General features: G+C 37.6%; 1 protein-coding gene across 1 annotated transcript; it reads right to left on the bottom strand.

Moving 5' to 3' along the window:
• Positions 1-1,259: 1,259 nt before the first annotated feature.
• Positions 1,260-13,530, bottom strand: LOC135466546 (protein SPT2 homolog). Its single transcript, XM_064744094.1, has 6 exons — positions 13,335-13,530; positions 12,227-12,353; positions 9,514-10,947; positions 7,842-7,998; positions 6,127-6,201; positions 1,260-5,339 (listed from the first exon to the last, which is right to left on the bottom strand). The coding sequence occupies exons 1-6, from the start codon at positions 13,392-13,394 to the stop codon at positions 5,240-5,242; spliced, it is 1,953 nt and encodes a 650-aa protein (XP_064600164.1). The 5' UTR covers positions 13,395-13,530; the 3' UTR covers positions 1,260-5,239.
• Positions 13,531-13,827: the final 297 nt, after the last annotated feature.

Raw genomic sequence — 13,827 nt, forward strand, 5'->3', positions numbered from 1 at the left:
CTTGGTATTTTCAGTAGGTTGCCACTGAAACCAGAAGTATGATCGAAACAGCAATAGCTTAAATAGTGACCTCTTTGATCTCAACAGGAACCTACAAGTATACACATGCCAAATATGAAACTCATCGTAAAGCGGATTGACATTTTATTGCGATCACGTCGTTGAAACTTGCCATATACTTCCAGTTGGTTGCTGTGGATACGGAACAGCCACAATTTAAATAGGAACCTAGTTCACCTCGTCACAATATGAACAGAAAAATTTCAGTTTTTATCCCATTGGCAAAATATACTAATAAACGCTAAAATTTTGCTATTCATTACAAAAAATATTGCGCACTTAATTCCAGCGACAATGCACCTTATATTCTTGCCCAATACAAATATCCATGTGAAGCAACCATGATGATAGCACTTGATAAATCAGGAAAGCATTGGTTTTATCTACCCATTTAAAAATGACCTCACAGCATTGGGTATGGTTTCACATCTAATGATTTCGTAGCGGAGAGAAGTCCAGCGTAACTTTATATGCACGACGACAATAGTTTGACCACAGAGCAAATTCGACATCGAAGTAATATAAATAATTTTATTAGTTTAAACATTCGTAAGGTGAATCATGAACATACAAATATGGCTTATTGACGGTTAGTAGAAAAAGAGAAGACATTATAGAAGATACCCATATTCCACCATATTAAACTATCATATGGTAAACTGTGACATGATTTATACGCTCGCATCCCTGTTCTCTCACCACTGTCATTCATGTTTTTTAGTAAAACGAACATAGGACCCCTTTATTAAAACAAAATCATCCGTTCAAAAAGAAATGTCGCTGGTCAATTTTACGTGTTGGCCCTGTGGTATCTGTGCTGGACAATTCATACTCCACTGACGCGGAATTAACACAAACCGTTTCACAAGCACACTCCGAAGTAAACTTTTCACAACCGTTATGTTGTTCCATGGTTTTCAACAATAATGTATAATCATATTTGTGACAATCGAGAGGAATAACCATTCTCTAAGAATGATTTTATAATGGAATCAACGCATTGAATGGAACATAACCAACATACTGGATTTTACTTACTTTCCAGTCTTGGGTTAACGAACGATTCAACAGTTAATTCTCAAATATAATCCAGGTGTCCATAATTAGCCCCAAACAACGTATATATATATATATATATATATATATATATATATATATATATATATATATATATATAAGGAGACTTTCAGTTCGGTAATGCTAAGATAGATCGAACCTTCTTCCACTTTAATTATTTGGAGGACATATATCTCAACCCAAAGCCTTTCTTCCAATTCAGCCTTTTTTCCGGTCAGTAACAAACACCTTCATACCGTCAAACATTGGATGGACATTTACATGTTCTAAAATCGCATACTATCGTATTACGATGAGTCTTTCAATATTTAAAACCAACATCACTCATCGTTAGCCAAAAGATAAATTCCCTATTTCAGTGGAAAAAGCCATTTCTTTTTCAACCGGACGTGCTTAGCTGACTCGCATTCACACCCCCTGTCTACACCCACGTACACAATTACCTTTACAAATTAGAGATAAATGATAAATTTGCATGTGTACATAAAACAATTCTTTAAAGTCTTAAACAAGAGATCATTCACTTCAATGTTTCATTTAAATATTTCATCAATCCTTCTTCACAAAACACACAATTAAACAAATAAAAGATTGTGAACTACATGTATGTGTGTTTTGGCCATGTTTTGGTACAGAAGTATTTCCTTGAATGTACATCTACATCTATGTCCAGAGAAAAGCACAACAACTGTTGAACACTGTAATTAGGCTGAGAGACACTTGCTTGAGCTTACCAGACACCCTCAAAATAAAACCCTTTTAAGCCTGGAAATAAACTGCAGGACATCAACAATTTTCTGCACCCATTAGTATTTTGACACGGTTGAACTGAGGACAAAACTTGCATGTAATGAAATAACTTTTTAACTTTGTTACTAATGTGGGCAGCTGGAAAGTTTTATTAGCACGCACGACTGGCCAAGTTAGGATTATTTCCAGGTTAATCATGGTATGTATATTTCACTTTCATTCCACGCAGTATGACTATATTACAGTTAATCATGAGATTAAGGTGTATGGCATTATGTTATTTTAACTATCTTCTAGCACATGTTGACCTGCAATACCATCCAAAACAAGAATGTGGACAACATAGCCAACTTTTCAACAGCTGGCTACCTGTTACATTACCTTACCTGCAGATCAATATTAAATTAACTTGGACCATCACGTTTCAGTGTCATTTTCAAAATAATTGTATGCATAAAATCCACTGAAGAGAGTGCTTTAGTGGTCAAAAAAAGTTGAAGATTTACAGTAACTATGTTGTTAAATGCAATACTCAGTAATTTTGGCACTTATACCCTGGCAGTTAGTGTTACAGGAAACAGAAGCGTGTCATAGGTAAGCCACGAACCTTGGCCACCTATGACGTGCAGACTGCGTGAACAACCACATACATGTCATCAGCTGGTTATTGTGAGTAAGATAAACAGTGAGAGTTGGGGAATTGAAAATTTCCCCGTCCTTAGCCAGGATTGAACCTGCATCTCCTGTGTCCTGGTTACTGAAAGACGACCAGCTCCCATCATATAACTGTAAGTTGTCAATATATGTACAAAGAAATAAATACATGTACAGAAAATTCATCAGATAACTACAGCACTGGTTGCACTCCACACCATGCATCAAAACAGAGAGAAAAATAATTTGAGTGAGGAAACTAGTCCACGAGATCATTTTAAGCTGGCTACTTGTACTTAGCTTTCCCCTACCACTTTTCTAACACATAGGCCTAATAATTGGCATAACTTAAAATTGGCATAAAAAATAAATTGCCTTGTACAGGTATCAAACATAGGTTCATGCCTTAAAGTACATTTACCAGTACATTGGTAACTCTACTTTATCATCTTTCATTATATACAGTATTTCACCTGAATATTGGAGTGTAAAAATGCACTTTGGGAAGCACATAAAGGCCTTAAAATGATAACTTCGAACTTTACACAAAACTCTTAAGGGGCCCTAAAACATAGATGAATCAATCAGAATCAAGCAAAATGTGTCACTTGAAAATGGTAATACAATAATTCAACATGCACTGTACCTATTTACAACAAATAACCACTAGCGAAATTTAGACCTGATTTTCTTCTCTTGTCATTATGCACAGAACTGACAAATTAAAGTACCAGTATACAGGTACACAAAGATTTGCATACACGTTTACTTTTTTAACACAGGAGCTTTTGATCAATGGTTGAATAAAACACCATTCTCTTTCATGAAATATGATACTTCAACTTCCCTTAGAAATATAACCCCATTTATGTCTAAATGATTTAAAATGCATGAATATCTAATTTTACATGTCTGCACCCAAGAACATACGTTTAAGATGTGCATTTCAGGTAAACTGACAAATAGTATTAATACTGCTTGGAACTTCTTTATCCTTTAAGCACAAATTACAACTGTACATATATGTATAAAATAAATGTAGTTTTGATCATTTTTTGAAGAGTGTGAACTTCAAAATTTTAGTTCACTTGGATATAAGGCTTATTTTACCATGAAAGGTTCAATACCTTCTGATTGGTCCCATTTGCCAAATTATGGCCCAACTGAAAAATATTGCAACTCAACACAGATCATCTTCCAGAATGGATTATAGCAGAATTCCAGTAAAATGCTAATCCACTCATGACCACAAAGGCAAATAACTTAAAGTGAAAGACAGCACCTGACTAATGTTTATGTCCACTGAAAGACTACCACTCAAAGTATTTTAAACAGGCATTAAATATTAGATTTTATTCAACCCAGTAAAAGTTTAGTGAAACTTCGTCTTGACACAGCTTCAGCGCATCACCATTATCGACATCAAGGTGATGTCACGTTTACTCTAGCTCTCTGATGTCGAAGCGTATTTTCTGTATTATAGTCAAAGCAGTAGCCTATGGTAGGTAAAGTTGTGGACTTGGGCAATGAAGGTCCAAGTGATAAATAGCTTTCTCGGAAATTGGACATACTGGGAGAATATTTCTTCCACTACTTGAACTGTTGATACAGTAAGCCTGATAAATCATTTACAGTATAAGTAGCTGGTAGATAAATGGCCAGGGTATTCCTGGTTCAAGCCTTAGCCTCTGGAGGGGCTGTGCTAGTGATTTTGACCCCTGTTAAATATTTACAAAAGTACAACAGGATTGTTTTACAACTAGATTCATGCTCAATTCTGAAGCAAATGGAAATAAATCTAAGCACCATGGAGGCTGATCTAGGCATTCGACCGTCACTGCTATGTATGCTTCAGTTTCGTGGTGTTCGCTTCTAAGATGAGAGCAGTACTGACCTAGTTATTGCCAACGTCAGAGAAAGCAACTCTGCTTGAACACTGCATTTCAATAATTTTACTGTGTTTTATGAAAGAAAACAGGAAAAAAATCATCCCTTGTATGAAATAATGACAAAGGAGCACAATTTAAATTCTTCAATTGTAATAAATTTAGAGAAAAAAAATTATATCATGAGAATTAATTAATTTTAAGCATTGTTCAGTGAGATGCAATCTTATTCTCATAAACCTTTCGGCATCCCTAAGAAATTTTTCACTGCCTCTGATATCTGATATTTAGAAACTGCTGACTAAACACTAAAATGAACGACAAATAATGTACTTGTATAATTTAAACAGCATGTCTAAGTAGCATTTCTCTGTTATGATATGCCACTTCATGGAGTGAATGGGTAAAGGTCATGGGCAACGTCACAGCTTTTGACATTTGACGAATCTGATTGGATAAAATTCTGAAGATGTCTGCCTCAATTCACACCAGCCATTTGTGTAGTATTGTCAGTTTTTTCTACATGTTATTCAGTGAAATCTCATTAAAATAATAAAGTATGATACTTTTTAGAAAGCTTGAGAACCCTGCTTTCGACTGAAATATGTTTTAGCCAGGTGCTGACTTGTCCTTTAATGGAAAATACAATGCCATCTCCATGTTAACAAAAAAGGTGTGAACAAAAGCTCTTTCTAGTTAACCAATTCAAACAAGATTGTCTCTCTTCTGACCGCCACACAAAACACACTGAACACTGGGCTCCAAATGCCATAAAAGCAGATCACAGGATAAATAAGAACTACATTAAATTGTTATCTCCTTTTCAACTTCTTCTTTGCCAGCTTCTTTCTTCGCAGTTCCTCTTCCTCTCTGCGTATATCCTCCAAATCCTCAAGTTTACCAAGACGTGTACTGCAAACACACAAGACATGCTGATGTAGTAATACATGTACATACCGTGTAATAACACTGAACATATTGATATGACAACAACCCAGTACTATACAGACACACTGCAAACACACAAGACATGCTGATGTAGTAATACATGTACATACCATGTAATAACACCGAACATATTGATATGACAACAACCCAGTACCATACAGACACACTGCAAACACACAAGACATGCTGATGTAGTAATACATGTACATACCGTGTAATAACACCGCACATATTGATATGACAACAACCCAGTACCGTACAGCCACAAGACATTAATGTACAAATTCAGCAAAGAGCCTATAAATGTACTTTACTATTCAACCCAAGCCTGTGGATAAAATTAGAGAAAACATGTACGATATCAAAACACCAGGCTAGAGTGCCTGTACGTATATATTTACTTATTTGGTGTCTCACACTCTGTTCAAGAATATTTGACTTTAATACGCACCAGTGGCCAGCCTATGGCGACTGCAATCCAGGCAGAGCCCAGAGGAAACCCATAACTATCCACAGGTTCCTGGGAGACCTTCCCATGTACAACAGGAGACTTAAACCTTCTTCTCTGCAGTCATTGTTAGGTTTCTGAGTCAATGCGCTGCGATAGCAGACAATCACTTGTGTACCTAGTGTACGCTTCAATATCAAGCAACAACAGTGTCCCTAGCCTGCACATGACTGTATGAATACAGTGTCTCGAGTATACTGATTACTTATGGTCTAATAGCCAACTTTTCATGAGATCACTCACCTTCTAGCCTCCTCTTTCATCTGCTGAGCAAAACTCGCCTCCATGCCATCATCACGGTCATCAAAGTTACGGAACCTAAAAGTAAGAAAACATCAGTGTGAGTGAGTGAGTGAGTGCTTGGGGCTTAGTGTCGTGCTCAACATTTTTTCAGTCATATGACAACGAAGGAATCCTTGTGTATGTGATGTACCTCCTTGTTGCCAGACAGATTTCCATTGCTTTTTTATTTAGTGCTGCTTCACTGAGACGACTTACCGAAGGCAAGTAAGCCGCCTCGCCTGAGCCATTATACTGATACGGGTCAACCAGTCGTTGCACTATCCCCTTCATGCTGAATGCCAAGCGAGTTACAAATTCTTCTTTTAAAGTCTTAGGTGTGACTCTGCCCAGGATTGATCCTGGATCTACCGTTCCTGAAGCGGATGCTCTACCAAATGTGCTATCCGGGCCGGTAACATCAGTGTGTATATGGCAACTTTCTAATATCACGTTTGTAGGACATACTATAGCTGACGCAAACCCTTGTACAGTTCCTCTGTGTAGCTGTAAGACTAGTGATATATATCTGTTTATCTGTAACACTAGACACATAATCTTGATATAAATAGAGCTAACTCTGTAGATGTTACATTTATTTATTTGATTGGTGTTTTACGCCATACTGAAGAGTATTTCACTTATACGACGGCGGCCAGCATTATGGTAGGTGGAAACCGGGAACAGCCTGCGGGAAACCCACGACCATCTGCAGGTTGCTGCAAGACCTTCCCACGTACGGCCGGAGAGGAAGCGAGCATGAGCTGGACTTGAACTCACAGCGACCGCATAGGTGAGAGACTCCTGGGTCATTATGCTGCGCTAGCGGGCTAACCAACTGAGCCACGGAGGCCCCCTGTAGATATACCCATCAATGTATATCTGTAACACTAGACATCCCTATCTGTGTAAACTTTAACACTAGAGATAAGACCGTACATGTACAGTATCTGTATAAACCTTAACATTGGATATATATTGTAAATATCTATGTAGCTGTAGCACCAGACATGCCTATCTGTGTAGCTGTAACACTAGGTATACATATCAGTGTAGCTGTAACACTAGACATACCCATCAGTGTAGCTGTAACACTAGTCATATCTATGTAGCTGTAACACTAGACATTATACCTATATCTTTGTAGCTGTAACACTAGACATACATATCTGTATAGCTGTAATAGCAGGCATACCTATCTGTGTAGCTGTAACCTTAGACATACCTATGCATGTAGCTGTTGCACTAGACATTCCTATCTGTGTAGCTTTAACACTAAACACACTTATCTGTGTAGGTGTAACACTAGGCATACCTATCCGTGTAGCAGTACCACTAGATATACATGTACTTCTCTGTGTAGGTGTAACACTAGGCATACCTATCCGTGTAGCAGTACCACTAGATATACATGTACTTATCTGTGTAGCTGTACCACTAGACATACATGTACCTATGTGAGTAGCTGTAACACTAGACATACCTACTGTATCTGTGTAGCTGTACCACTAGACATATCTATCTGTGTAGCTGTACCACTAGACATACCTACTGTATCTGTGTAGCTGTACCACTAGACATATCTATCTGTTTAGCAGTACCATTAGATATACATGTACCTATCTGTGTAGCTGTACCACTAGATATACATGTACCTATCTGTATAGCACCAGACATACCTATCTGTGTAGCTGTAACCAAACAGGTCTCTCAAGTGTTTGCGATAGTCATCCTCATCTTCTTTGCCATCATCAATAAAATCATCATCAATAAAATCATCTTCCTCATCAGAGTAATCCTCATCCTCTTCCTCTTCCTCTGTAATCCTACGCTTAACTGTAACACAATAAATATTAATAGTCAGACCTGGTACATTTCTAGAAAGTAATTAGTAACTGGTTTTCTTAAGGATATGGACACAAAGTTAACTGGTAAACTGACCAAAGATAAAATTAAAAATTATACTGCTTCATACAAATTTCACATCAGAAACACTAAACTGAACAAGTTTTTGAAAAAGCCTTCAAAAAGTCACCCATTGCTGTCCATGTTACCACCTACTTTTTGATATATTTATGTAAAGCCATAGTCATTTTTTCTGATGGGACTAGAATATTCACCTGTCTGCTTATTGCTGTTTTTCTTGAGTATAATTTTCAACTGTATACCTCTATTGCTAATTAGTTACATTGTGGAAAATGCAGCCTCAGTTCATTTGCAACATGGTGTATTACATGCTGTTAATTTCCTACACTAGATGGAAAACACACACATATTCAGCATTTACAGTATTATAACAAAAAGTCACTAATGTTTTGTACTCTGACTTGCCTCACAAGTCGAGACAGCAAGCATAATTCACTGTGAACCTTTGAATAACGCAGCTTAAGATTACAGTATTACCCTAATTCCTCAACCTTTTGGCATATAACAGAGCAGCTATCACTGCCATTTATGCACATTTATAATCAGGTGTTGAAGACAACACTACACTGGTTGGATTGGCCAATTTCAGGGCTTCATAAAGTATAAATTTATCAGTCTAAGCAAAATAATACCTTCAGAATATGCTTAAATAAACACCTTACAAACATGCAAAATGCTGAAGAATTACAGTCAAAGAAGAAAAATGTACAGGTCATCCATTTCAAATCCATTACAGGTTTCTGCATGAGGACAACTCACTTCATGTATCTTGTGCCCAGATTCTGACAACAATATCACAGATATCTTCTGTTCCATTGATTAGGTTAATGTAAAACAATATTCATGTAACTCCGAAAAAAAAGAAAGACTCATTCTGAATCAATATTTTGGCACTTTATTTGCCTATCAACAGGAGAAAATCATTGTGTGGCTTTGTCTCCATACCTGTACAAATATCTGTAACGTTCACCACGAAATTTAGTTTTCCTGATGAAAGCAAATAAAGTGTCGAAATATTGGGTCAAAATGAGCCTTTCATTCTTCAGAGTTACACTGCAAGTGTATAATGTTACAGATGCTGTCTTTATTAATACCATGCACATAGCAATCACTTCAAATATCTGGTTTATATTACATCATCAAAGTATCAGTATACTGACCTGGTGTATGACATCAACACAGTAAAGTGTGGAGACAAGAAATGGGAAGTGTGTACACAAGGGAGGTAAGCAATGATGGACAAATATACAAGGGAGATAAGCAACATCAAGAGACTGGACAGTCTTGGTTCAACTGCCAGCCTAGTGATAATGCCTGTGGATGTCATGTGTTTATGTAATGATTATAAATTGAATGAAAAGTACATAAAAAAACCCAAACTTGTTCATTGTTGTTAATAAGCCATTCAAAAATTCAAATCATTACCTGGTCTCCTTTCCTGAATTTGGCTATAAATTCTGTCAAATGGGTTCTGTGGTTGTTCTTTCTTTGCTGGCCCACACACCAAAACGTTCTCATGAGTACTAGAGTACCGTGACGCTGTTGATGGTTCCTTCCTTCCTCCAGATGATATAGCTTTAGGGCGAGCTCTGTCAGGCAGAGAAGGCACTTTAGGTCGCTGCAAAGTAGAGTCAGATTTAGTCCTTGGCAATGCAGACTTTTCCTTTCCAGACTTTGGTTGATCTTTTCCTGGTGGCTTAACAGCAGGTAAAGGTGGGCCCAATCCACTGCCTGCACTTTTAGTCCGGTTGTGAAACTTTTCTTTGAGATTAATTTTCGATTTTATGCTAGATGAGTTTTCAAGCCCTTTACTGTGAACATCATTTAATCGTGACACTTTTGAATTCGAATCCACTTGACTGTTGTTCATGTTCAACTTGCGTTTTATGCCTTCAGTTTTCAACTTTGCCTTATCCATCTCAGACTTGTTTTTCATAGCTGTGCTTATACTTAGTCCCGCTTTCCCCAATTTGTTGTTGTCAATGGCTGGTTTTCCATGTTTATGCACAAGCTTGGCCAGTTCCTCAGGGGAAGTATTAGACTTTCCATATTTTAACCAGTCTTTATAGGACTTACTATTTATTCTCGACAACCTATCTTTCTCCTCTTGCGTCATCATATTTTCTTCCTCCTTTTTGACCGGTTTTACCAGTACTTCTACTTTCACCGGCTCTTTGCGCTTTTGTTCAGCCAGCTTAAGCAGGTCTTCAAACCCCATGGGTGGAGGCATGGGCCGTGGTTTAGGTTTTGGTTTCCCCTCAGAATTAGACTTACCTACCTGGTGTTGATTGGCGGCCTTAGCCAGGGCTTTCCCTGTGAGAGAGGATGTATTCTGACCATTGTTTATCTGAGCACCTGATTTAGAGGAGATCTTCGATGATGATGATGTCTGTGACCCTGATTTGGAAGAATGTGATGATTTAGACGATGAATTTGATGATCTTGATGATGAGGTCGATGACCTGGAGGAATGCCTGTCATCAGATTTCCCAGAAGATGATTTGAGTGTAATATCCGTGGTAGACTTGCAACGTTTTGATGAAGGCACATCTTGCTGTTTGTGGTGTTTGTCTGATGAATCTGTTGATAGACGTCGACTGTCCTCTTCTCTCTTCACTGGAGTCACAGGCGGTCGATTGAATGCTGGGTTGTGGGCCACTCTTTTCTTGCTACTTGATTTTACAAAATCCTCCTTATGAATCACTACTTCTTCCTCACAAACATTCTCCAAGGGAGCACTACTAGAGCTACGGGAGGTGTCCTTATGGATGCCATTGGAATCTCCCTTGGACGAGGCCTTAGGGATCCGGAATCTCTTTGCTTTCTCTTCCTCTTTCTGTCTCTGTATCTCTGCTTGTGCTAAAGAGAAAACAATAAAACAATTTTATTCAAACCTTAGGTGAATAATGTTAGCAAACACAACATCAGCCACAAGACCATCAAAGGTAATGCTTTACAAACATAAAAAAATGTGTGTGTAAAGGATACATGAAAAGGAGTTCTAAAACAAAGATTATGATTCAAATGAAGCCAAATGAAGAAAATTACACCCAAGAAATTTTTTTTTCAAATTTTGATCTTTGGCTTTTTTATACCTGTTCATTACTCCTCTGTATTATGCATATTTTCCATCAATGGTCAGTTTTTTTTGGACATTACATCCTCGTCAATCTTTCTTAGAGCACGATGAACACCCTGGAAGTGCCCTAAGCTTATTTAACTGATCAGTCGCTGCCATTTTGTTTCTCGGTGAGATTTTCTTCAAGGACACAACACAATCATTCATGGATATTTCCCCTTCTTCAGAGGTGGTATGTTATGTCGTTCTTAGCTGTTCCAAAAAGAGTGGGATAGTTTCAGGCGACAGATCCTTCAGATTTCCATGTGATGTGTCATTTCGAGAGGAATGGTCAAGGAAAGCAAAGCGATTCAACATTTCCCCCAAATGATTGGATCAGAATGCTCTTAGCTGTCACTGTCAAACTCTTAGTTCAAACTGATACCATTGTACACTGAATGACGTCTTCCATGTTGAATAAATTTACATTGGTCTCCGTTCACTTAGATAGACTGTACCTGATTTGTTTGTCGGTTGGCTGCTAGTCATATATATACGCACATTTGTTTATTTATGTGATTGGTGTTTTACACTTACATGTATATACACTATAGACAAGCTGACATACACTGCATGGGTTCACCTCTAGTGCACTCTCCTTTATTCAGTCTGTTCCACACCCCCATTCGGTCTGTGCAATCACAGAGTGCTTTTTAACAGGGATCATCACTGACGTCACCACTACAAGCTACTTAATTTCCGGACTGGCCACTGCGGTCTTAGGAAAATTATACTCTGAAGCCATTTTTACCCCTCAAAACAGAGGTTGAAAGATTTTTGTGTACAGCACTGTTGTATGTTATTACACGTTCTAAACTGCATGCTTAGAAATCAAAATGTTTTATGTATCCTTTAACCAAAAGTTTTTTCTTCAACAACCAGTTTATAGTACAACAAGGTGAAACATTAGGCTAGCAAATATTTCACACAATCTGTGCATGTTGGTACCCACAGGAATGGGTTAAATATGGAAAGTAAAGTTGGCAAAATCTTTCATTATTTTTTTTTTACACTTCTCACCTTTCTTCCATTTTTCAAGTTCTTTCTCTTTAATTAATTTCTTAACAGTTTCTGATTTCCTCTCTTTTGGCTTCTGCTCCTTTTTAGGAGCAGAAAACTTTGTGTTAAGGCCACGCAAGTCCTGTTTCTGAAAAACACAAAAAATCATTTCAGAAAACTGCATGTACATGCAGCATACAGACAAGGAGAAAAATGAAAATCATTCTTTGCATTTTACTGTATTGACTGTTTTGTGTTTTCTTTGGTATTCACACATCTCTCTCAACGTTATTAAGTTATTTCATAATAGTGTCTCGGTGGTTGTTGGTCTGTCTAAATATGGACTTATTTTCAATCCAGTGCTGTATTACTGGAATGCCCGTACTGGTACCTCAAAACACCACATAGAAAGCTTTACTCTGTCACAGTGTACTGACAAATACTTGGCCTAAGTAAATACTTGCCCTAAATAAGTTATGCTTTATTTTAAGTTCAGTGCAGTTCGGGTGAGGCTACGCCGTATGGTGTTTCCAACCTTTCCTTTTCATAAGGTCTAGGGTATAGTTTATAGAGGAGATCTTAGATGATGATGATGACTGTGACCCTGATTTGGAAGAATGTGGTATAAGCACATACAGGTGATATGCTGATTTGAAACGAGAGTCTGTGGTAGTCGAAATTCAGCCAAAACTGAAACATATGTCAGCACTTATAATCCACTCCCTGTAATATGTAAACAGCTAAAGGAGTATTGTTTAACACAGAATAGCTGAACGCAGTGTAACAGTAACAATACATTATCAACAAGTAAACATACACAGTTTTGCCATCGTTGGTACAGACATTATTTTGTATTTAGATTTACTGTGTAACTATTTAACAAATGTTAATATAATGGCTCGGCCACTATGTTTCCCTTCGAGTCATTCGAACATCTCGTCGTCCCACAATGTGATTTTAGTACTACAATGAGGTTATCCACATGCAATTTATTAGGATTTTCCCAGGTCTAAGTAAATATAAACAAAAAAAATCCCAAACAACAGGGCCAGTCGGAAAAACTTTGTGATTGACGTGGATGTGGAGGGTCGACATGACAAATGAAAACAAGTCTCACACGGAAGGATACCTTATTTTCTGCGACCTTCTGCTTCTGTTGTGCGATAGACAATAATGAATGGAAATCCATTTTATCCACAGGGGGACTGCTAACCACTTCCCGGGTAGTCAAAGCTACGGTGTGTGAAATAACACACTACAGCATTTTCTTTTTCACAACAGAGTCAGCAGCCATCCTCTCTATTTGACGTGTTGTCGTTCCTCGCAAAAATCGCCCTCTGGTGGATTTGCTAATCTCCTGACAGTGTTAATATTTTTCTGAGACAGCTCGAAATTATCAACCCAGATATTTACACGGACAATCTGTTCCTGGAATCACATTTGAAGACAAATTACAACTAGAAATCTCAAACAAACATATTTTTAAATTCTATTTAATTTACGAGATTATGAAAAATCACACTACTTTGTCATTGCGCAACAACAACATGAATCCACTTTTCGTTTCAGTGCCATATTTTAATGTTTTACGAAGTCAACATTTTTTCACCTGTAAGCAGTGC

The sequence above is a fragment of the Liolophura sinensis genome, chromosome 6 (assembly GCF_032854445.1).
Source record: "Liolophura sinensis isolate JHLJ2023 chromosome 6, CUHK_Ljap_v2, whole genome shotgun sequence".
Classification (NCBI taxonomy): Eukaryota; Metazoa; Mollusca; class Polyplacophora; order Chitonida; family Chitonidae; genus Liolophura; species Liolophura sinensis.

What these genes read in the sequence shown, in the direction of transcription:
- LOC135466546 (XM_064744094.1), bottom strand. Translation starts at nt 13,394, where the DNA reads ATGGATTTCCATTCATTATTGTCTATCGCACAACAGAAGCAGAAGGTC. An exon ending in GGTTACAGCTACACAGATAG is followed by an intron (nt 6,202 to 7,841) that starts GTATGTCTGGTG and finishes TCTTACTTTTAG; the next exon opens with GTTCCGTAACTTTGATGACC. An exon ending in ATGAAAGAGGAGGCTAGAAG is followed by an intron (nt 5,340 to 6,126) that starts GTGAGTGATCTC and finishes GTGTGTTTGCAG; the next exon opens with TACACGTCTTGGTAAACTTG.